The sequence below is a fragment of the Perognathus longimembris genome, chromosome 14, assembly GCF_023159225.1.
Source record: "Perognathus longimembris pacificus isolate PPM17 chromosome 14, ASM2315922v1, whole genome shotgun sequence".
Classification (NCBI taxonomy): domain Eukaryota; kingdom Metazoa; phylum Chordata; class Mammalia; order Rodentia; family Heteromyidae; genus Perognathus; species Perognathus longimembris.
This window is the reverse complement of record NC_063174.1, coordinates 55,014,178-55,040,221: the sequence shown is the minus strand read 5'-3', so window position 1 is coordinate 55,040,221 and position 26,044 is coordinate 55,014,178. Positions and strand designations below refer to the sequence as shown.

The 26,044-nt window shown below is 38.7% G+C and overlaps 1 protein-coding gene across 1 annotated transcript in view; it reads right to left on the bottom strand.

Annotated features, from left to right (window-relative positions):
• Positions 1-26,044, bottom strand: part of Unc79 (unc-79 homolog, NALCN channel complex subunit) — a 220,870-nt gene that overhangs the window by 68,864 nt on the left and 125,962 nt on the right. Inside the window, 10 exon segments of the mRNA XM_048362115.1 lie at positions 303-485; positions 3,422-3,708; positions 11,781-11,846; positions 13,328-13,507; positions 14,045-14,246; positions 15,238-15,419; positions 17,792-17,949; positions 20,490-20,638; positions 20,724-20,803; positions 25,188-25,329. Coding sequence (XP_048218072.1) covers positions 303-485; positions 3,422-3,708; positions 11,781-11,846; positions 13,328-13,507; positions 14,045-14,246; positions 15,238-15,419; positions 17,792-17,949; positions 20,490-20,638; positions 20,724-20,803; positions 25,188-25,329 — 1,629 coding nt within the window.

Here is a 26,044-nt window from a genome sequence, read left to right as displayed (position 1 = left end):
AAACACCTTTAAAAATCTTCCCTGCCTTCTGACATGATAATTAATAATAGATGAACTACGAGATTCTGAGAATAAGTGGGGGTTACAATTCTTCATCTTTTAAAAAACACTTCTAGAGCATAGGTTGACATGGCCTGCTATTTCCATTTTCACTCCAACACCCTTTGGTTTCTTGGCACTAACTGCGTATCACAATACCTCCTTGGAAGATCAAATTTTCATACTACAAAATTCTCAAGACTCAGGTACCTTCCTGAAGCTATACTCGTAAAAGATCCCAGAAAGGGAATGTAGCCACTCACTTTGTAAAGGATGACAAGCAAGGCCTTTAACCACATCTGCCGGATGTGAGGTTTTAGGGACCAGAGGGAACAACGAGGTGGCTGTTGGAAATAATGCCGTAGTTGAGGACAAGAGCAGTATTTGAGCACCTGAACCACCAAGGGGAGAAGGTGTTTTCCCAAGTTAATGTTATAGTCCATAACCTGAAATAGAAAGAATATTAGTAACTGAAAGAAGACAGTAAGGAACACTCAGAAATCAAAAGGAAAAATTTGAATCATCTCTGTAAAACCATTTGTAATAGGCAAAAATTTTAATAGGCATCTCACGAAATGTTAATAGTTATTACAAATTATTTCAAACTTCTAAGAAAAGTTTTAAAACTTAGTACTGAAAATTTTATCTACTTATTCCATTATCTGTTGAGAATATAATTTTATTAACAATGAACTATTAGACTATTAACTAGAATTAAAGTAGTCTCAACATAGAAAAGAATTCATCTTGATCACCATGTAGGAAAATGGCATTTCTCAGACACCACTAGCAAGAGTTTAAGTTGGCACAGTCTTTCTGGAGAGCAATTTAGCAGTATGTATTTGGAAAAAAGAAAAAGCATACAATCTCCAATACAGAAATTAAATATATCCTAAAAAATAATCAGGTAAGTGTTGTAAAATGTATGTAAAAAGATACTAAGCATGGCTTTGTTCTCATAAATTGGAAATAATCTCTGTATTCGAAAAATGGAGCTCAATACATCATAGTGCACCTGTCCTAAATATGTAAATTTATGTAAAGACTGCTCTCTCTTGAACATACTGTACCATCTCTGCTTAGCTGTCCAATTATAGGTATGTGCTGAATTTGAAAAATTTTCTCTCCAAAGGTCTTTATTGTCTGAGGTCTCTATTATTTTCAACATAACATTTCTTTTTAGAAATATACTAAAAGCATATGTTTCATCATGGTAAAAATAATGGAATTAACTTAAAAAGGTTATTTGTGCAACAGAACACTTTGTAGTAAGAACAGTAAGCAGGAGACATAAGTTTATTTGTATATAAGAACTTCATAATAATTCTTAAGCTTATATAGGCTATATGTAAATTAGTACATATAATTATCATTTTTCCAGTGTGTAGGTTCAAAAATTCATATGTGGGCATGTACGCGTGATATTTGGTAGGAGCAATATACACAAAATATTATTTTTCTTATGTATTTTCTGGTGTTTTAAGGGTTCTTTTTCTGAGTATATTTCTTCTCTTTGTATATTTTGTTTTTCAGCCTTCTGTCCTCCTGCTGGTTGGTACCCACCCAACAGAGCCTGTTTTGCCTTTCCTGATACTCTTTTTTTTTTCATTTTTTAGTGTATAGTAAATGTAGAAATGGTTTCCCCATGGTTTTTCTCAGGTACAGTTACCATAATTTAGTCAGTTAAGCTCTTCTATTGCTCTTTCCCTGGGCCCTCAGCTTTCAGCAAGTTTCCTTATGCCCTCTTTAATAGTCACAGCATAATCCAACAGTATCCATCCTCTATCATGCTTGCTATTTTACTATATTTCTAAAGTAAACATCCACAATGTCAATTCAGAGAAAGGTGGAGATGAAAGGAATGCTTATAAACGAAAATAGCGTATTTGTCTTCACAATAGACATAATGATCCATGCAGTTATCAGCACCAGCAAGAGATAATTCTATGCCTAGTTCATGTTTCTCACTATATTACAATATATTTGAGCAAATAAACAATGGTAGCTATGGTCTATTGAGTGCCAACCATAGATAAGTTCTGATTAAGTTGACTTTCAATATATTATCTCTAAAAATAATAAAAAGTGAAAGGAAAAAAGTGTATCTGGGAGCTGGTGGCTCATACCTGTAATCCTAGCAACCCAGGAAGCTGAGAACTAAGAGTCACAATTTGAAGCTAGCTCAGACAATTAAGCCCATCAGACTCTTACCCCCAATTAACCACCAAAAACCAGAAGTGGAGCTGGAGCTCAAGAGGTAAAGTGCTAGCCTTGAGCAAAATCAGCTCAGGGACAGCACCTAAGAACCTAGTTCAAGACCCAGGACCAGCACACACACACGCACGCGCACGAAAGGAGAAAAAAAACCTTACATTATTTATAAACAAGCAGAGGATGCCTAAGGTTATAAGAGCTAATAACAATAAAAACTGGAAATTCACATTCTCATCTTTCTATTCCCAAGTCCTACATCTTTGCAGATTGCTGCAGTCAATCTAGAGAGTAAGAGATACAGCCCTGATCGTATATAGCATAAGTTTAGCAATTCTGCTCTGGAGTCACACCTCAAAGGAATTCTCACAGTGATCAATAAAGTATGTATATACAAGGGTATTCACTGAAAAAGCTGTTTGGAGAGTAGAGAATGGGGCTAAAGTATGGGAAATGTATACTGTGGTTATCATGTGTATGATACAGCCGTTAGAAATGAACACGAACGGGGCTGGGACTATGGCCTAGTGGCAAGAGTGCTTGCCTCCTATACATGAGGCCCTGGGTTTGATTCCTCAGCACCACATATACAGAAAATGGCCAGAAGTGGCGCTGTGGCTCAAGTGGCAGAGTGCTAGCCTTGAGCAAAAAGAAGCCAGGGACAGTGCTCAGGCCCTGAGTTCACGGCCTAGGACTGGCCAAAAAAAAAAAAGAAAAAAAGAAATGCACACGAACCTGGAAAAAATGCAGTGACATTAGTGTGGCATGAAGTCAAGTTATACTGATTAACTCAACTCTCTGCACTTGAAGCCAGAAAAAAATAAAAACTTATACTCCCTTATTGCTGAACTGATACAGAGAATTTTAATTTAGGATGATGAAAAAAGGTTTAGCGATGGATGGTTAGACAGCATGAATGTTCTTAATGTCGTGGAACTGTATACTTAAAATGGTTAAATTTTATTATACACGTATCTTACAAATACACATACACATTCCTTTCTGATAGCAAGCAACTAATACTAATCTTTATATTCCTCTTCATGTACCACTGCCTAGTATCAAGTAATTTGGACAAAGCTTCTCACTTCACATTGGCTGAATGGAATTTTAATGTCTTGCTTGTACTAAAACCCATGAAGTGACCTCTGAAAACGGTTAGTACACTTACTTGGGCAATTCCTGCAATAAACGCATTAAAGCAAGTCGACAGGCGCATTTTCTGAGGTGCAATCATGAAGCAACCTTCCTGTTGGTCATAGCCCAGCAAGACATATAAGTGCCGCTTGACCGTGTTGAAGGCCTTGGCACTGCTGATGTCTGACTCAGCACTGCTCTCATCCTTGGCCATGAACTTCATGAGCACTGTAATCAGCTGATGAACCGTCTGGTGGTCGATCCCAGCATCCTCTGGGAGCAGGTCCTTGATGGTGTTGTCATTCTCAGGAGATTGTTGTCCTGTCGGTGCAAGGAAGGCAGTTAGTGGGTAACTCCTCCACAAAGGAGGTTACACTAAAAATCGCACTTGACATTGACAAAAGCACAATTCTTTCTGTTCCTACTAAATATTAAAAAAAAAATTCTATTCTAGACAAGAAACAGAAAGGCACAGAGTAAGGGCTCCTAAGCCATGCATCAGTCCAGGGGTAGAAGCTATTATGTCATTAGTGCCAAACTACTTGGGAGTCAGGAAATGGAACTAAAAATAAGAAACTATAAAGATATTATCCTCAAACTATATAAACTTTGCATTTAGCTATTTTAAGTATATTGGCAAAGTTTTATTCTCAGTGGAAAAGAGACACTTCCTTTCCATATTTGTAAAATAAGCATCTAAAAATGACTCCAAAAATAATAGTCTGAGCCCACTGAGCATAAAAGTATCTATTTGGGTCATTTTGTTTAAATTATTATTTCAACTCACTCATGTTCATGAATCAGCTGGTATAAAAATTTTTGTTTCCCAAATCTTGAGATTCAGGAATATATATTCTTTGAATGAGGTAGTCAAAATTATAAGTAGCAAATTATAAGTACTACTGTATGTAATGAGAAACATATGAGGGAGGGGAGACAAACAGGAAAAAGAAAGAAAAGCATGAACTTTTAAAAACAGAAAACATCACATGAAGGTGAACTGAAAGTTCACATGGAAAGAAAAAAAAAAAACTTTCACCCTTTCCCTTAACTTCGCTGAGCCTAACCTTTCCCTTAACCCTGAGACCGACTTCCTCGTTATTTTTCAAAGTCAATGCTATAGCTTGTCTTTCTTTGTTCTCCTACCCCTTGTGATCAGGTGTGGTTTAGTACTTTTAGGGAAGGAAGAGTGGTATTTGTTCTCTATTTGTGTTGGGGGGGGGTGCTTATTCAAAATACTCTGCGTTATCATCATTTTGAAAAGCAACATTAGAATACCTAAACTGGAAATGAAGTTTTTGTCTGGTAGGTAAGATCAGGACACGGGCATTCTCATTTCTCATGCAACAGCAAGTCCTAAATGCTAACCAACTTCGGTTACAAACTTTTAACAATGCAGCTTTGATTATATTCATTATAATTATGATATAAATGATGCAACAAAGAGTTAGGTAGAAATTTATACTCATTAACTTCTCAGTTGATTTGGAAAAAAAATTATCTTAGTCTTACAGGACACAGAAGCAAGATATAAGAAATATGTCTCTGAAATGCAGAAATTAACTGTCTGAGCATTTTTCTCTGGGACTAATTAGCCTGAAGGTCATGTCAGATTCAGAATGTACTAGTTAAGACCTGCATATATTGTGGCAAGTGATATACGGAGAAGATGGTAAACATTGAGTAAAGAAGTAGCCTAACCAATTTAGTCTAAGAGATCCTCACATGGGAAAACATTCTTCAGTCTAGGACATTAACATTTTCTGCTTCTCTAAATCTGACTATGGAGGAATGAATATGTACAACGTACTTTAGGGAATGGTTTTTGCCAAAAATTATTCCAAAAGACTTATTACAGTGTGCCACATGCAGCGAGTGATCAATAAATTATTAATATTATTTGCTAGGCATGCATCTGAAATCAATTTATGCTGAACATCTTATTTCAATGACAGGCTAGAAATGTGAAACATCACTGCATAGTACAGTTAAATATGTGGAATACAGGACTTGGACAAAAGCAATGCTTATGTAAATCCCTATAAAACAAAATAAAGTTTAGAGAACTATCTTTCCATCATTGAAAAAAATTATTTTGATCATTTTTCTTCCAAAAAGTTACTTTACAACTAGACGGACATTATTACTTCAGGACAGTTTGAGCAAAAATGTGACAAGTGTAGGAATCTAAGTTCTCTACAGGGTCCAATATATGAGCAAATGATGATTGTTACAACATAGCTTCGACACACAATTCCCTTTAACTCTGGGATGCAAGATTCAGGAGAATGTGTATCACTCAAGTCTGCCTGGCTCCTTCAAATATGAGCTAGTTTGTGTCCAAAGTTACAAAGCTTAAAAATGGAAGTGGGAATATTTGAGAGGGAGTTCAATCTTTGATTTTTAGTTCTAGAAAGTCTAGGGACTTCGATACAAAGGAAAGGAGAGCCCAGTGAAGACGCTACTCCCATTTCACTCTATCCCAGGTCAAATCTACAAAATAAGCGATCAAATTCTAGCTTAAATATTCCATAACTTCTTCTTGCCATTTCAAGTGAGCATGTGTAAACCTTAAATTTTCCCAACAACAACAAAAAAAAACATTCTCCTATTGAGGAGGCTTGTTTCAAATACACCCTAGCCTCACTGATGATCCATATTGATCTTTAGTATTTAATGTGAAGTCTGTGGTTTAGTTTGCTTTTCCTGAACTATCAGTAATGACAAACCATTAAGTATACTGAAGAAAAGCTAATTAATGGAACCTTTTGCCTGACATAAAAATATTTTAGTCCAATAATTTTCCTCTTCTACTGCAGAATTTGCAGTCATGTACTTTATTAACTTTTTGAAAAAAAATATATACACTTGTGACTGGTATACTCTTCAGAAAGAAAAAGCTACCTAAATCCTATCTTAAAAAACGAGCTGCAGGGGCTGGGGATATGGCCTAGTGGTGAGAGAGCTTGCCTCATATACATGAGGCCCTGGGTTCGATTCCCCAGCACCACATATACAGAAAACGGCCAGAAGTGGCGCTGTGGCTCAAGTGGCAGAGTGCTAGCCTTGAGCAAAAAGGAAGCCAGGGACAGTGCTCAGGCCCTGAGTCCAAGCCCAGGACTGGCCAAAAAAAAAAGAACGAGCTGCAGATATGCTGAAATGTTGTTCACTGATAAGGAAAAAGTTAACGTGTTAGCTATCTATGATAGCTATTAAATCTTCACTTAAAAAGCAAACGCCTAAAATATTCTCTCTAAGGAATGACAAATAGTAGTTTTGAATTCTAGTTCATGCATTTCCTTCACTTTTCTTAACCACAGCAATACAACATGTTACAGGGTTCAGCTTTATTATTTCTATGAAGAAAATTGTAGGCACCTTTAGAATCATGGAGGTGGGGCTTTTCCTACTATGGCCTCTGTGTGCTCTGAATCCACCACAGAGCTTGTACAAAGAGTTTATACACAGAGCTTGTGCACAGAGCTTATACACAGGATTGGACAGAGTTGAAAGTCCAAAGGAGAATACAAAGGTAAAGATTCAAATAGTTTCAAACCAGACAAGATCAGGATCTGCTTTTTCAGACTTCCCCTGGTACTCCACCAAGATGTTCAACATTCCCACGAGCTGGTCTATTACATATATCAGACTAGAGCTGACACTGGTCCATCTTCATGTCTTTGCGCCTGGCCCACTTCACTGTTCCGTGTGGAACCTTGGTCTCATCTTAATTTTATGCTGTGGATCTGGTCCCCAGAAGCTATTTTTCTTACATATGCCCAACCTCTCTTCAGTACTGATGGGAACACTAAATTCTTACACTTTCCAGAGACAAGAAAAGAACAAAGATGGAAGGGAGAAAGAGAATGATAGGGAAATTTCCCTCTAATATTTCCTATCATTTATATGGCAAATGATTACTATGACAGGCAGATGTTTTAATTATTAGTTTTCCTTCCTCCCCTTAAGAACATATACTTCCTTATGTTATATCCATCTTTAAATCTCTCACAGAATATGAGAATATAGTAAATATTTATTGTTTACAAATATCTAAGTGTGCTGAATTCAGTTAATAGTTCAGATTTGTCTTTTATATAAGGTGAAAACTCAAGTCCACAAACAGCAATAAAAGAAATGACTAAGGAAACCCCTGTTTCCTTCCTGAACTTCCTGAACTTCCTGTTTGACTTCCTGAACTGCTGTCAAAGCCGCAGGTGGCAATGAGGTAGAGAAAGATCTTACTTTCATTGGGTTCGGTTTAAAAAAAAAAAAAAGATCAAACACTATAAAGGGGTTATATTCCATCCACAGTTCCAATTTTACTGCTTTATTTATCTCCTTCACTCATACCTCAACTTAGAGCTTTGCTGACATTATTTCTGCTGTGTATGCACACAGCCACAGAAGACCTAGAAAACAGACCAGTGGCCAATGTCATATGTTCATGTGCTCTTCAGCTCTGCCTTTGTGTCTTCCTATCCCCATCCTATGTCCATGTCCATGCCCACCAATCCTGGTCTGGTTGAAATGCCTCCTATCCATAAGATCTTCCTTAATGGCTCCAACTTATAGACAGCTCTCCTTCTCTTGAATTTGACAAGAACCACCCTAACTACTGTCCCTCACTCTAGATGAGAGTTCATTGACACACTTTATCTCCCTCACTTAACCATAAAAAATTAATACTATAAATACTTCTGACAAATTTTTGTACTCTTTATATTTCCTGGTACATTTAGGTGCACATATGTTTGTTCAGTAAAAGTTGTTTCCCCAAATATAATTTCAGACAGAAGCATTCCTATATAAACTGTAGTTTTGACTTACTGAACCTTAATGATCAATAGTCATTTTGCAAGTGGGTGCAGGAATTAATTGTAAACCATCTATCTATAGGAAGAAAGAGTGGCCAAAGAGAAGTTATTTGCAATAACAGAAGGAGTTATTTGGAATACGAGGAGGCAGGAAAGATCAATACAACAGAGGGTTGTTTTTTGCTTTAGGTTTTTGTTTGCTTGTTTGTTTGGCTAGCCCTGGGGCTTGAACTCAGGGCCTGGGTGCTATCCTTGAGCCTCTTTGTGCTCAGAGCTAGTGCTATACTACTTAAGCCACAGCACTATTTTGAGCTTTTTCTGAGTAGTTCATTGGAAATAAATCGAACAGACTTTTCTTCCCAGACTGGCTTCAAACTACTATCCTCAGATCTCAGCCTCCTGAGTAGCTAGAATTACAGGCATGAGCCATCTGCTCCCAGCTACAAGAGAGTTTACTAAACACTTTTTCTTGCAGATAGAATGTGGGTCAAGACAAGCCCAGGTTTATCTACAAGCTCAAATAGATCTAGAAGAAGATAAGTCCTGGGCAGACTGGGATAGCCCAGTTGGGAGTCCTAACTTTTGGACCTCTCTGGGAAGGATTATTTAATTGGGTCACTATGGGCTAAACTACAGAAGACACAAATGTCTAAGTCAACTCTACAACTGGACTAATGTCCGCATGTCCCATAAAGTGGAAATAGCCTAACACTAATTCATTAAGAAGTAGATGTAGTAGAAAAAGAGAAAGCCAACTCTCCTGGATGTAAGTATCAGTTCTATTCCTAACTAATCAGAGGTGACCTCAAGCAAATCACATAGACAGAATTAACACAGACCCTCAGTACGTCAGTTTTTCTGTCTGCAAGTAAAATGAAAGCAAAATTAACATTTTACATATATTCAGAGTTGCTGTGAAGTCAAAGTTAGCTTGTTTGCCAAAACATTATGTATATATGAAATATTATATATATTTACTATCATTTAATTATTCATTCCACTAGATAGAGAACAGTATGTAATTAAATATCCTATGTTGGTTGAAACTGTTTATTCAGTACTATGCTGATTCAGCAACAGCTAAATTATCTTCAATTAATCTTCAGTCTTGTTCCAGCTATCCAAAGGCAAAGAATTCTTGGTTCTGGCAACATCAGTGAAAGCACACTTCATATCTGATTATAAAAACTTCAAGTTAACAGCTCAAAAGACAGAGTTCAGGAACTCTGGGCTCTAGGTATGTCACTAATTAGTCTGTGACACCTGTTTCTTCATAAGAAACCAGTTTCTTCCTCTGTAAAATGAGGATGTTGGCATTTCTCTAGTGTTTCAGCTGTAACAGTCTATAAATTTTATTTATGCGTAGAAAGGCATTTGAATTGACTCATACAAATCACAGAGAAATGCAGTTGTTTACAAGTCTTGTAGAGAGTATTGTCCATTGAAAATTGGATTTTCTGTCTTATTTACTGTGGCCCTATATAAGATTAGAATCATAAGTTATAAGTTCAGGGCCAAGAAGTTCAGCCTAAACAGCATTTAATATTGTCTAAAAACAAATGTAATCATTACGTTACTTATGTAATTGTCCTATCACCTTTTTAATAAAGACAAAAATTTAATAAAATAAAATTGTCTTGCTGCAGAATTAAATAGTATCTTATCTGCTTTATTTCAAGCCCAAACAGTAAGAGGTCTGCGCAGGAGAGCTCATTAGGTAAACCAAATAAAAGTCTGTTCATTAAATAGCAAATTCTCTGGTTTCCATTTAAGTGAGTGAGTGTGTATATGTGTGTGTGCGCGCTGGAACTAGGCCTTGAACTCAGAGCCTGGGTGCGATCCCTGAGCTCTTTTTGCTCAAAATTAGCATTCTACCACTGGGGCCTTGGCTCCACTTCTGACTTTTTGTGATTAACTAGAGAGTAGTCTCAGGGACTTTTCCTGCCCCGGCTGGCTTCAAGCCACAATCTTTAGATCTCAGTCTTCTGAGGTGCAATCCATTTACTTTTCTGAACCATACGCAGAATTATGATTACCTTGGCATGTCTTTGTTTCTATGTGAAAACATTCAGTATCCAGTAAATAACAATGCAAAAGATATTAGTTTGAAATTGCCCTCTGTAAGCTGAGCCAACTGTTGCCAAATCTAAGCAAGTTTTACTTATGGTGTGGCCATGTAAATCATCTCTCCAGAAGTTTCAGCTCATATTTAATTTAAACAATGCTGTTATCTGCCCCTTTCGCCCTGGGTAATGTTGATGGGATAATTAGTTGCCTGAAGGATTTCCTTAACTTCAGGGTATATATGCACACTTTCCCACTAAGACTGAGGGGATTCTTGGGTTGCATTTTTTAATGGATAATAATAATTAAAGACTAACTTTTTAAGTGAGCCTTAAGATAAAAAGACAAGCTAAGATAAAATAAGGAAAGTGTCTTAAACACACAAAAATCAGCTCAAAAAGATCGCACTGAAGAAGAATTCAATAAATTTCACATTTTTTAATGAAGCTTGGGATCAGAAATTTTATTTCCAACCCCCCTCCCACCCCAGCACAGTAAAGACAAGTCCTCTGAAAACCAAGGTAGAGAAACTCTTCCAAACGTTTGCTACTCCTGCCTCATTAATTTAAAAAAAAAAATACTCTTTCAGCTGCCAGTGTCATCTACATTTGCAATCTTTAGGGACTTTTCTCTCCCACTCCTGATTTCCTCTGTTTTGAGTGTCCTTTCTCTAACACCAAATGCACATTATCTTCATAGCTCCTTACTTGAAATTCTCTTTCTGAGAGTACTGATTCCATTCTGAAAAGCTTATCTTAAAACTATTATTAGATGAAAAACCACATATTCTATAGAATGACATGTAAAAGCTACAAAGACTAGTTTGGGCCAATATTCAAATACTGAAAACTTTTGTTATCTTCTCAATGAATCAAAGCATTACTGTGTGGAAAACACCTAGTCTGAAATGTCCTTGTCAATGGCCATTCAACTCTTAGGATACTTCATGATAAATTATAATATATCATGGAATATCAAATGATAAGTAACGTTCTACCATGATGCTGAATATGAACCTATGGTCCGCCAAACAATGGAAACACTCCTTTTTCTGAGAAACAGAAATGGAGAGTTGCAAAGAATCAAGAATGGCTCAGAGGATGAGAAGATGAAGGTGGTTCAAATGTATAACCTTTTACAATGTAAATGGAACATATGTTTTGCCTCAAGTAGATGTATATAAGAACAATATTGCCATGTGTAAATGCACATACAAACGTTAAGTACTATGTATAGTTCTAACAATCTTGGCTCTGTGGGAAATGGTGCGTACTGCAATCACATGATGCTTCTTACCGGACCAAAAGTTCATGAATCTTAAGTCATCTGCTAAGAGTAAGGTAAAAGAATCGCTGTTTTAGGGACTCAAATGTTTGAGCATCTGGGGTAAGCCCCTTTAGCGTTCACAAATCCTAAGAATATCACTCTGGTCCAGTTAGAGACACCAAAATCTTTACCTTGTCCACCTGTGCTAGACACTTACACAGGCCCTTTCACGTCCGAAGTACCCACCTGGTGTCTGTTCGGGTGTTCCACCGAGAGCTGGAGCAGACTGCTCATGCCTGGTCAACCTCACAGCTTAAAAATCAACAACAACTCTATTTAAATAAGCATTAAAGACAACTTGAGCCTAGAAAATACACTCAGTGCTAACTGCAATTGGACAGTAGAAATAAGTTTCCCTTTTTGTAATTAGCATCACATAAAAGGTGTTTATGAAATGGCATTTTCATGGTTTTATTGGGCTCTCAAGAAGATCCTTCAGAGTTACTTACGTTCTTAATCATCAGAACTGTCATGTGAATTACTTAACAAGAAATAACAATAAACCTTATACCTCAAATTGATAAGTTAGGAAATGAAAGTGCTGGAAAAGGCATATAAATGTGGCGATTTATTTAATCTGGATCTTCGTTTCTAGGACCTGGAAGTTTGCCCTGGTACCTTACACTAATACTATAGGTTTTCTTAAAGGGCCACAGGTGATTATCTTCTTTCCCTACCAAACTAGATTATTGATCACTTATAGGGCTTTCCATTCTTTTCCAAAGTTAAAAATGCCACATTCCCATAGTTTGTCATAAAACAGAGAAACACACAATAAAATTAAATCAAAATTATGATTTAAATGGTTATGTTACATAAGGCTGTTTTCTAACAAAAGCCAATGAAAAAAGCAAACCTCTGAGCTTCTGACAGGGTAAGAAATGTTTTAGGTGTTATTTTATTAATTTCATGTTACTTAAAGATTAAGGCATTTAATAATTTTAACAAGTTAGTCATAAATTTAAATGTACTCGCTCATTAATATGGTAATCTAGTTACACATTTTTAATTATTTGTCACTCATGTACCATTGTTAAACATTAGAGTTAACCTAGTCATTTGGTTATTTAAGGAAATTTTTATTCTCATTGAAGTGCACTATAAAGAAAAATGTCTATAAAATAAATATATGTATATATGTATACGTGTGTATACATACAGATAGATTTTTTAATCTGATAATGAAGCTTGTTTCATGTATATGTTATCTCGTGAGACTGAATAAATGTCCATCTTCTCAGCCTTATTTTTCTTTTCTGAAAGCAACCATTATTACTGATTTGTCTGAGGGCTTGTGTGACTGCCTCTAGGCTTTCTGTAAAGAAAATGCATTCTAAATTTTAGCTCTACTTTCATAGCTACAAAGGCATCATCTACGTTTTATTTAGAAAGTGCTTAGATTACATGACTGGTGTGCATACCTTCCTATTCTAGAACTTAGAATCAAATACTTCTTCTAGGCTTCATGCCCCACTACCAATAGAATTTTTTTTTTTTGCCTTCTACATTTCAACACAATCTAGTACTGGACCAGGACTGTACCCACAAACTATAAAAAGTTAATCACAACCTTTACAACTCTGGGGTGACTGTTTGAGGGAATCTGAGGGCCAATCTTGTGGGACAAACTCAGTTTGCTATCTCTGCTACTCTCTGTGAACATTCAACAAGACAGGTCAGCCTCAGAAAGACAGTAAACAGATTTCATGGAAAGATGGACCAAGATACTCAACGAATTTTGGAGGTTAGGGTCTCCGGGAGGGAGAGCGCTCTCTTGGATTCTGCTGGCCCTTTCACACTGTCCCTCAGAGATCTCACGCTCTTCTGGCGATTTCTTGCGAAGCGAGCCCTCTTGATTTTCCACAGTGCAGCATCACTGAGGTTGGCAACATTGGTTCTCACAGCAGTGATGGCTTTGCAGAAGGGATTAAACAGGTTATCACATTCCTTGACGGGCTACGTGATACAGACAGTTTGAAACAATCCATCTGTACATAGTTTCAGTATGAAAAGACATCTTTGGCTGATGCATGAGTCTATCCATCTCCCTGTATGATGAGTCTTATATTAAATAAATCATGACTATTCTCTAGCACCAATTATTTTACACTAGGTTTTTGCATGTACTTAGAGATTGAGGCAACTGATTAATAAGCACACTAGCTCCAAAAATTGCTTGTGAACATTATAAACATAATGACTGAATAGTAGTTGATGAACAAACGCAGTCACAAAAAAAAAATCACAGGTTCTCAAAGAAATAAGAAAGATTTTAGAATGTCAGAATATACTTAAATCTATGAATAAGTACAGGAGACACTCAAATAATTGATTTGAGTGCAGAAAGTCACTTTATTTGGAATGAACCTACATGCCAAGTATCTTCTGCTTACCTAGCAGGAATAACAGGAATTATGGTCATTTACAACAAGTTCTTTTATTTTACTTACTTGTAGGGAAAGGAAATTCTTTGTTACAATCCAAATGTAGCTGAGCTTCCAAAGAAAGTGTCTCAAATCTATTGACAAAGAACTCCCAACTCAAAGCAGGGATATCCTGCTTAAGAAAATGCAAGAGTAAAAGCTTGCTCAGTATTGTGGGTCGGTCTTTGACCACAGTATCAAACTGGAAGTCAAGACAAAGACATAAGCCCTGGAAAAGAGGGAGGGTAGAGAGTGTCAGACAGAAATATCTATGATTCTTCGAAGATAGTATTGTAGACAGTGAATGAAACGAGACAAGTCCCCAAACCATATTTGCAAGTAGAATGAGTCAATTGACATCTTTTTGATGACTAGCAGTGGAAGGGGGAAAAATACAGTTTCTCCTAATTAGAGCATCTCTTCAATTCTGATTCAGAAATAGGAACTAAATGTATACTACTGATTTTCTTATGTGTTAGATAATAAATACTGAATCCCAATATTGATGTGTCTTGTTTTAGTGTCTGTAATTTTCATGGAGAAGTACTTTCAAAGCTGCATTTCAGACTACACAGGAAAATGGTCTTCAAATTCCCTTTCAATCTTAAGTTGTGTGATTCTAGAAGAACATAGCCACGTGTCTTCTTGAAATGGGATGGAATGCTAGAAACTAGGAGTTGGAATGGGTGAAACATCCACTTCTCTCCTCTATGACCCGACCACTCATCTTTTTGTTTTTATCTTCATGGTAATGTAATATGAATGCACACACAAAGAGATTTCCATTCTCAACATCATCACTACCATCACCAACATAGCAACTGTTTATGCAATGCTATGGCCTGAATGTCTGTGACCTCCTAAAAATTTATAAACTTCAAAAATTCATGGGGAGTGATTAGGTCATGTGGGCAGAGACCTCGTGATAGGATTCGTGTGTGACACAGAGGCTGCATGTACAGGGAAAGGTACCTGTGAGCCAGAAAGTGAGTCCTCACCTTACCAGTTACTAAATCTGTTAACACGTTGATTGTGGGGACTTCCTAGCCTCTAGAACTATGAGAAATAAATTTCTATTACTTTAGACGTTAGAAGATCCCCTGTTTTTAGTACTTTGCTACATCAAGTCTAAAATACGAACACGAGTGACAAAGAAGCCAATGACTGAGTGGTACCGACATGGACCGTCTTTGGGGTTGAGGATACATATCACACGTCACCTGTAATGCTGGTCTTTTTATGGTGTCAAGCAGGAGACCGGCCCTGGTGGCCACTGCTGGGTTGACGTCCTCCACGGCCGTCAGAAAGCAGCAGAAGGCGTGGGCCAGGGAGTACTTCAGCAGGTGGTTTTTGGTCACTGAGTGAATATCCAGAAATCTACAAATTACAGCCACTTTTTCCACTGCAATATAAAAATACAGTGTCCAAAACAAATGTATGTATATATTGACTATATGGAGACAGTATGAGAACTGATCCCACAGAGAAAAAGTTAATAAAGGGCTCCTACATGGAAAATGTGTGTGTGTGTGTGTGTGCGTGTGTGTGTGTGTGTGTGTGTGTGTGTGTGTGTGTGTGTGTGTGTTCTACCACTTGAGCCACAGCTCCACTTCCAGCTTTTGGGCAGGTAATTGTGATGGGACTCTCACAGACTTTCCTGCCCCGACTGGCTTGGAACTGTGATCCTCAGATCTCGGCCTTCCAGATTCCGGGATTGCAGGCACCAGCCACTGGCATTCGCCTTCATGTGGCAACTTTAAGTTCCAAAAAGAAATCCCACTGTCACCCTCCCCAAAGTTCCGTTTCATGTGCGCAGCAGAGACTGTTTGCACTCAGTGCTAGGAAGCGTCAATTTAGCTTTAGACTGTCTTTTAAGACTTTTTTTTAAAAAAAAAAAAAAACAGTTTCCTTTGTTTAGCTTCCGGCTACATTTCAAACAATTCAGAATGCCTCCCTGTTCATTTCTGCATCAGTCCATGGAAGCTCTTGGACCACACAGGAGAAGTGAGGTACCCACCAGGCTCTAGGTTCTGGGTCTCTACTATTACTAGGTCATGGTGTAAAATGACCAAACAAATACTTCCCAGAGCTACAAAAGCCATAATGTATTACTTACATCAGTCTGTGTTGAATGAGTCCAGACATTCCTAAAAATATAGCCGTAATGAAATTATCATAAATAGTAAGGCAGTATTGTGTGGTATGAATTACAATGTTGGCCTAGAATATTCTTCCTATTCTTTCCTACTTATTGACATTACCACTTTTGAAGAATCTACCATTCACTTTCTTCATGTCCAATAAAGTCTGTTCTGACCTTTATCCTATGAACTCTAGTAAAAACTCTACTCATTTACACACATATGGCATCTGTATGCTCATCTGCGTGTTCATCCGTATGATATATAACATATTTTCTTTGGTGATTTATGACTTTTCAACCTTTTCCATGTTTTTATTTGGCCTCATCAATTCAATTGGGAGACCCTTCAGAATAGAAATCTTCTATTAAACTTCATTATTCTTCTAATAATACCTAAGACATAGGGTATTTATTCAAAAATTTCATGGGCTCCTTTATTTTTGAGTGTATATTAATAAATTAATATGTGTGTATATAAGTATACATATATATTCAGGAATCAGTGATTAACACTTATCAGCTGAGATATTCAGGAGACTGAGACCTGGAGGATGGCCATTTCTGGCGCTTTTTCTGTTGATGTGGTGCTGAGGAATTGAACCCAGGGCTTCGTGCATGCTGGGCAAGCACTCTACCACTAAGCCACATTCCCAGCCCCAAGGATTGCCATTTGAAGCCAGACTTGGGGGGGAAGAAGGGGCAGGGAGTCCATGAAACTCCATTTCCATTAACCATCAGAATGCTGGGCTGAAGGGTGGTTCAAGTGGTAGAGCATCATTCATGAGAAAGTAAGCTGAACAAGAACAAAAAATTCTGAGCTCAAACTATGATGCTAGAACCTAGTGGGCGTATAAGCATGTACGTGCATGCATACACACAATATATATACATATATATTCTGTATATGTATATATATATACACATTTATATGCTAAAAGATCTTAGGCATTGGGAAGAGTAAATGTTGATTTATAACTCTTGATTCAGAGTCCAATTGACTACAAGAGATAAGACAATTATAGCTAGGATGTAATATAAAAAGCTACAGTTGCTTCCAACAAGATATATAAAAAAGCCAGGCACCAGTGGCTCACGCTTGTAATCCTAGCTACTCAGGAGGCTGAGATCTGAGGATCACAGTTCGAAGCCAGCGGTAGCAGGAAAGGCCGTGAGCCTCTTATATCCAATTTACCACCAGAAAAAGCCAAGAGTGGCACTGTGGCTCAAGTGGTAGAGTCTTAGCCTTGAGCAAAAAGTAGCTCAGCGACAGGGACAGTGCCCTGGCCCAGGGTTCGAGTTCAAGCCCCAGGACTGGCCAAAACAAACAAATAAAATGCTATGGGAGATGGGGGAAGAACCATTTTCCAGCAAGGGGATCTTGAAAGCAGGCCTCGGTGAGAGCATTTGGAAATAGATCAAACGGTGAATGAACTACATGATGGGGGTGGGGGGGAACTGGGAGAGAGTGAGGGAAGAGGTGACATTGTCCAAAAACAAATACACCCTTTTCCTGACTTATATAACTGTAACCTCTCCGTATATCACTTCTATAAAAACGATTAAAAATGCCATAACCGTACATCTGGGTTTACCTCATGACCCAGGGAATTGTGAAGCTAATAGAGAAATACCTGCTTCAAACCTCATCTTCCAGTCTTTGCTGTTGAAATTGCCATTTATGATTGTCCAGAAGATGTCAGCACCATGAGGAAGTGACAGGGCATGGAGAAGGAGTGGAACTGCCAAGGAGGACAGCTGGGAGAACTCGGACTTGACAACTCTCCACAGGCTGGGGAGCCAAGACACAAAGTGGTTACAGTTACCCTAACCTTCTCAGAAAAAGAAACCCTGCTGTCTTAATTCGTGGAAAGTGTAGTTAGCTGGCATCCGGTAGGGCTACTTTTGTTGAAATCGCACTTATCTACAAGATAATCATCCTGTGACACACATTTCCTAGGCTTTGTTTTGTGCTTAAAGAAATTGTTTAATGTAACATGATCGATGCTATATTTGAACATAAGGATTTAATTGACTTCTAAATTCAGCTATATCAATGAACAATGACTTACGTGATATACAAAATTTATACCAGTTATAGTACAATGATGAAGTGATAAGTGACTTCTAGATTTTTTTTTCATACAGTGAATATCTGGACACTTTCATTGGTTTTGCCTGACCAGCAGCTCTTTCCTCTTATTACGGAAAAGAACAACTATTTTTCTATTAATAACAACCTCTCCAAGAACTGATATGAGTATCACTCAAGCTTCTCCACCTTTCCTGTCATAGGGGAAACACAAAATATAAGTTCATCAAAGTGTTTCAATATCCGGAACAGTGACTGGCCTACAATCGAGCATATGATCCGAACATAAGAATGTCAGGATGCCACTCTCAAGCGATTTGGTTTGTGAGATATCCACCATCTGTAATCTCAGAATTAAAGGACATCAGTCTAGCACTTCCGGAAACAATCGCTCCCAATGCCCAGAGTCAGTCTGACTAGGATTAAGACTACATTTAGGTTTCTCTAAAAAGTCATGACAGAACTGGACTAAGTGATGGGGAGCCTGAAAGGAGTGGAGAAAAAAAAAGATAAAGTGACAACGAGAGGTAGGGACAGAGAGAGACAGAAAAAGAGAAAGAGATCCCTGATAATATGTCATTGAAAGATGTACAGAACTAACTTTACTTGCAAAGCATATTGACATTCAAGCCACTGGCATTCCTTGTTAGCCAAAATATACACCAGAACTTTAGAATTTGAAAAAAAAAAAAAAAGAAAGAAAATTTCAAATGTCATATGCTTAATCTGAGTAGTAGAACTCAGAGAAAGATGGATCAAATCCTACCTATGTCATTAATCAGCTACACAGTCCTGTGCAAATGTCTCAGCTCATCTGAGCTTCTATTTCCTCTCCCTGTGGTGTGTACTAGACAACATGATACAGAGCGGTTGATTCATAGTAGGTCTTAAGTGACCTTGAGCTATTATCAGAATTCATCATGATCATTGTGAAGATAAAGAGGCTTCTGGAGTATGAAAATAGGCCCTATGAAGAACGCAAAGGGAAAAAGAAAAGCCATAATCTGGCTTAATGGGTATGCTCCGTTTAGCTGAAGGCAGCGAAACTATATGTAACCCCACTGGTCTGAGACTGGAGCCTGGATCTGGCCTCTCCCAGCGGCTCTCCCAGTTCTCCGTGGCAGCAAGGCTGGGAAAGAAGTGTGCTTTCCCTAAACCCCTTCATTGTCCATCATGGGCAGAAATGGAGGGCATATGCTGGTGTATGGAAAGATACACCTGGACTAGAGAACCAAAAAGTTGAGTTAGGGCTTCATAGTACCAAGAATCCATTTTTGGCTGTACTGGGGATGGAACTCAGGCAAGCGAGGTAGACACTGTACTGCTGAGTTATGCCTTTATTGCACTCGTTATTTTTCAAATAGTGTCTTGCCAACTGCTTGGATGCAGGACCTGGGCCACAGTTCTCCTACACTTCTGCCTCTTGCCATGGCGACGATGACAAGTGCACACTAGCATTGCCACTTTCTTCCTTGGGATGGAATCGCGTGGACTTTTCTACCTACATCATTTTTTTGCCCTCAACAAAATGTACATGAGTCACCCTCCCCCTTCCTAATCAATTCATTCTCTTACATGTAAAATGAGGATATTTTTCTGAGTTATTTCCAGAGAGAGTGTAAAAGGCGTTTTAAGATTCTGAGGTAGAGAACACTATAGACCTAGGGTGGTATTTGATTATTCTTCTTGAGATGACCCAAATGTGTCTAAAACTAATATATCAGACTATAGGAGGAGGGATTTTAAATGTTTCTTAGCAACTCTAGTTCTGGTAAGAAATTAACTAAATTGTTACCTAGTTACAGTAGGTAATTACTAACTTATGACCTGTTGACATTTTATAAATTCTGCCATAATCTTTCCTTTCAGTATATTTATTTTTGTTTTAATAACACATATTAACAGTGTAAAAAGCTGTCACTGTAATGTTTTGATACATACATTCATATCATTTACCTTTATCAAATTTGCCCATTGAGTATGCTATTTTATTACCCCATTAAGCAACTGGAAGGCATAAAATAATCTTTATTTTACCATATTTATTTCTACTGAATTTAGCAAGCAAACATTATTATTTTCATATTGGCATACATAGAGTAATGTAGTTCCAATAACAAACTAAGCTTTCCTAGCTGAGAAAAATAACTCAAATGAACTAGAGTAAGTCATATTCTGATTTTAATTTTCACAACTAAAGCCTAAAGTGTAAACAAAAAGGAAAGGTCAGCAAAACATACCTTGCAATCAACATATGGTCCTGAATATAGGCTAAAAATTGAGGATGATCTTTTCTAGCAGTGTATAAACACTCTCCATGCAGACAGAGAATCTTCAGGCAATTGAGCATATTAAAGAGAATGTCTGGCTCTTCAAACTTAGCCATTTCCTATGTAAAAAACCACATGGTTACTGAGTTTTTCTAAACAGCATTGCTACCAAGCCAAATATTCAAAGACTGAAAAACAACATACCTGGAAAATAGTATATATTAGTCTTAATGTTACTGGAAGCTGTTGGTAGCAAAATTTTCTTTCAGTATCATTCTTTATTACTGTGGAGAAATAAATGACACAAAAATTAGCTTAACTCCTCTTCTCCCACCATCTGCCAAGATATGAAATCAGAGAAAAATAGATCAGAAAAAAATAGATAGCAAATGTATTAAAAATGAGTACATAATGCCTGCACTGGTCTCCAGCTTAGTATATATATCCTGCTATGAAGCAAGTGCAGGAAACCTTCAAAAGTAGTATTGTCAGCCTCCCTTTTTCACTCTGTTGCCTGTCACAGATTCTACCGTCTGGCTCTCTGAGCTACCTCAAGGCACCTCTGCTCTTGGGGATGGAAGCTCTTATGTTGCCTGAATGACCTGAAGCTTCGTAACTAAAATGGAAATAAACAAATACTAAAGAGGGGTAGGCAAGATGACTAGCACTGAAAGTGGGGTTGATCCTGCAGTCTAGCACCCAATGAGCATGTTTTGAACAAGATGAGTCTACTCAGATGAGAACACCGCTCATGGTTTCATCTTCTCATCAGGATGCCCAAGCTTTTCACCTCTTTGGTGGGACAGGGATATGGCGCACACCCAAGCATGCTAGAGAGAAGAAGCCACAAGCGAACCGGGTGTCAAAAGTAGTGCAAAATGTCTGAATAATGTGTCACTGTAAGTTGTGGAAACTCCTAGGATCAGAGACAGCATCCGTCAAATCTTCTTGGTGTTTATATTAAATAGTTTATTCGGGCTCTTCCACTCACAGGCATTTTAAATGCTGGTTATCCACATTTGATTCTATATTGTTTAATGCAAAAGTTTTATATATTTTTAGTGGTGGACATACCTAACTGCTGTAAGAAATGCAGTTTTCTACAAAATGCAGAAAGAAGGAAATCATCTAGCATGACACAGAACTCACTAAGCATTATGTCAGCGGAACATTGTTTCCCGAAGGCCACAGACCAGAAGTTACACTAAGGCTCTGAGCAATGACAAACACTGGTCAAGGAAGAGCATCAACAGGAGCTTCTCAGAGGAGAACGTGTGTTGTCTGCTTTTGTTGGAGATAGATCTCTTATGTAGGTAGCCAGACCAGCCTTGAACTCCTGATCTGCTTTTTCTCAGCCTCTTGAGAGCTGGGATTACAGGGGTGCACCACCAGGACCAGCTCAACAGAGACAGGTTATGACTGTGCTTGAAAGAAAATAACTAAGAGGAGGAAACTAGGCCGAAGCTGTGATAGGAGCTATTGTCTGAGTGAGAATACGCAAGTATTTTTTAAAGGAGAGTTTATAATAATTCAGCAAGGACAATAGTACAGTTGGCCTTCCGCATCTGTCGGTAGATTCAATCTAACCAAGGCTCAAAAGCATTCAAAGAAAAATGAGTGCATCTTTACGGAACATATATAGACAATTTTCTTGTCATTATTGTACAGAATAACTGTATAATTTTTTCACTATAGGCCAAGGATATAACTGGGTGTTAGAGCTCTGCCTAGCATGTGCAAAGCCTTCTGATCCATCCTCGTCACCACAAAACAAAACAAAATAAAGCAAAACAAAGCTTTTCCATTGCATTATTTAAGTAATCTAAGAAGAATTTAATACATACGAGAGAGAATGTACATAGCTCATATGCAAAGACTATGCCACTTTATATTTTATATATAGATATATATTTGCATAGAAATAGTTCTGTTTATTGGATCCTAAGTCCCTACTTCTTATAGGGTTCAAATCTACATGAACTTTACTCTAAATCTAGGCCTCAGCAACTTCAATTCTACAGCCAGGTCGCTATTAAATAAATCAGGATAAATGGGTTTCAGTTCCAACTTCTGTCACTCACTATACATTGTACAGTATTTGGATTTCTAATTCCAAGACCCCACCCCAGTTAGGCCCAGAATCAAGGGATGGGGAGACTGAAGCTCACTTATTTTATTTTTAAGTATATATGATAATAAATAAATGAATAAATAAATAAATGAATCATGAACTATATGACCATGAGCAAGTCATATAATCAATCTAGGATTTATTTTCTTATTTGCTAAGTAAGAAGGTTGAACAAAATTGGTAGATTTTGGCTTTCTTTTCAGGGCCTCACACTCACTTGGCAGGTATTTGACCTATGCTTCCAGCCTAGCTTTCTTCTCTTCAGGATACTTTGTTTAAAGAAGATCCTTCTTAAAATTCCAGTATAGGGGCTGGGAATGTGGCTTAGTGGTCGAGTGCTTGCCTAGCATGCATGAAACTCTGGGTTCGATTCCTCAGCACCACATACACAGAAAAGGCTGGAAGTGGTGCTGTAGCACAAGTGGTAGAGTGCTAGCCTTGAGCAAAAGCATCTCAGGGACAGTGCCCAGGCTGTGAGTTCAAGCCCCAGAACTGGCAAAAGAAACAAACAAACCCTCCAATATAGAGCCAGGCATGGTAGCACACGCCTGTCCTCCCAGCTACTGAAGAGGCAAGAAGAGACAGAGGAATGCAAGGTGATGGCCAACTTTGGGCAAAGTTATCATCCTATCTCAAAAACAAAATATAAACCCAAGGCCTGGGGGTGCCTCTCAAGAGGCAGAGCACTTACTTGCCTGGTATTCCAAAGACCTCTGGTCCAATTCCCAGTACAACAAAAAAACAAACTAACAAAAATTCCGACTTATGAAATATACCATATTAGAACACTCTTGTCGGGTCTTATCGCATTTCCCTGCCTCTCTCCATTGTGAAGTACCACGCCCATGAAAAAACTCCATAGGAAGCAACACAGGGCTTTTTCCTACTCCAGGCCAGATACACCGAAGAACACCTCAGGTACACTTTAAACGCTGCTTCGATGGTGTTAAACAGTGGGAGCTGAGGTATTTAGGCTCTGTGGCCACTTAATGGTCCATAAAGAAGCAATAATAATGCTACCCAAGAATGTTGTGGTAATGGGTTTGAATAACACACTCAGCAGTTGCAATGAACCTCACATATCAGCCCCTAAGCGGGTGTGCTGTGCACTAAAAAGATGCTTCCTGGTTCCGATGTGGGCTTCTATGGGGCTAGAGAGCCTAATGTTTCAGAATAGTGGACAATTTCCTAAAAGATGTAGTAATTTGGGGCTGGGGATATGGCCTAGTGGCAAGAGAGCTTGCCTCCTATACATGAGGCCCTGGGTTCAATTCCCCAGCACTACATATACAGAAAACGGCCAGAAGTGGCGCTGTGGCTCAAGTGGCAGAGTGCTAGCCTTGAGCAAAAGGACGCCAGGGACAGTGCTCAGCCCTGAGTTCAAGGTCCAGAACTGGCCAAAAAAAAAAAAAAAACAAAAGATGTAGTAATTTTTCCCAGTTCTACAGAAGCACATGGGGTCCTATGCTGAACTCTCTAAGCTATTTCAGTTGGAGGAGCTGGGGAACAGTTCCTGACATGGCTTGCCATCTTGCTATCCATAGTTTACCTACCCAGAGCTTGTGAACCAATTAAAAAGAAGCTGACGGGGCTGGGAATGTGGCCTAGTGTTAGAGCGCTTGCCTAGCATGCACAAAGCCCTGGGTTCAATTCCTCAGCACCACGTAAAACAGAAAAAGGCAGAAGTGGCGCTGTGGCTCAAGTGGTAGAGTGCTAGCCTTGAGCAAAAGTGAGCCAGGGACAGTGCTCAGGCCCTGAGTTCAAGCCCCATGACTGGCAAAAAAAAAAAAAAAATAGAAGCTGACATTGCTAACTGGAAGAGTCAACCAGCCTTCAAGCAGAGCTATGTGAGGTGTACCTGTCCAGGGTTTGGGCCAGATGTCCCCCCCACCCCACCCCCAGCACATATTCAAAAACACTCTGCTTTGCTCCCCCTGAGTGGCTATTGAAACTGTCAGTCAACGTCACTTCAGCCATTCAGCCTGGGTTCACAGTTACTTTCACACGGAATGTTCTGTATTGAGATTACATGAGCTTCCTACACTTACCATAAGGGGCTTTTGTTGTTGTTTTGTTTTGTTATGCTAGTCCCGGGGCTTGAACTCAGGGCCCGGGCACTGTCCCTGAGCTTCTTTTGCTCAAGGCTAGCACTCTACCATTCAAACCACAGTGCCACTTCTAGCTTTTTCTGAGTGGTTTATTGGAGATGAGAGTCTTACGGACTTCTCTGCCCTGGCTGTCTTTGAACCACAATCCTCATATATTAGCCACCTGAATAGCTAGGATTACAGGCGTGAGCCACGAATACTTAGCCTAATGATGAGGTTTTAACCAAACACAAACTCTTGCTGCCAGAAAAATACTCAGGAAACTGTATATCTCTGGAAGTAGACGAGTCTGTTCACTGGTGGGAAATTTCATCTGTACAGACATGCACTGAAACACGAACCTAAGACGCCGAGGTTGTGAACACTGGGCTCTGTGCAATGCAAGCTGGAAAGCAGGCCCTGCATTCGCCAACAGCCACGTTCACCTACCAGCATGTTCTGGAGGCACACTGCAATTGCCTGGATTCTCTCCCTGCTTGGCTGCTGGGTTCTCTTCCTCCTCCCCTTCGGGGCCTATGATGAACTCTGGTCTGGAAGAAAGGAGACTGTCTTCAAGGCTGTCTGTGGGCTCCTGCAACAAATACAACAAGCAGCCAGATGAGAAGTCCTTGAGGGCTATAAAAAAAATATGTTGGCTTGAATCAACAAAGGTATCTCTTGGCCTGTTCTGTCCAGCCTTGTGCAGAACCAGAGGGGATGACTTAGAAGGGCCTGAGCTTGCTTCGTCAGCACTGAGAGGTTTATATCAGCTATTGCTGAAACAGTTCCTTCACTTGAAATAAATGTGGGAAGGGAGCCTGTTCACCCACCCTCTGCTTTATTCCCAAAGATCATTACACCACTGCCCACAAGATAGATTCTCATCCATGCATATTCTATTCAGCGACAGAATGTATTTAGAAGGGAATGAAGTGTTCACAGAGGTGCTTTCCAAGGCAAACTCTGGTTGCCTAGCTAAGTCAGTGCTTTAGGAGCAAGAAATTGATATCATATGTGAGTTAAAGGAAAGTTTCGTAGCCCAAGTGCCAATGAACAGACAGCTGGGTCACCAAAAAGTTTATCTACACAGTGGACTATTATCTTAAAGACAAAAGGGAATCTGACATACGCTACCATTTGGAAGAAATTTTAGGGCATTATGTGTTAAGTGAAACCAGTCACAAACGACAGACACTGTATGACCTCACTTACTTAAGATATCTACCTATAGAGCTATCTGTAGTCAAAGGCATAAGAAGAGAAAGTAGCATGAGAGAAAGTTGGCAGGAGTTGAGAGGACTCGAAAA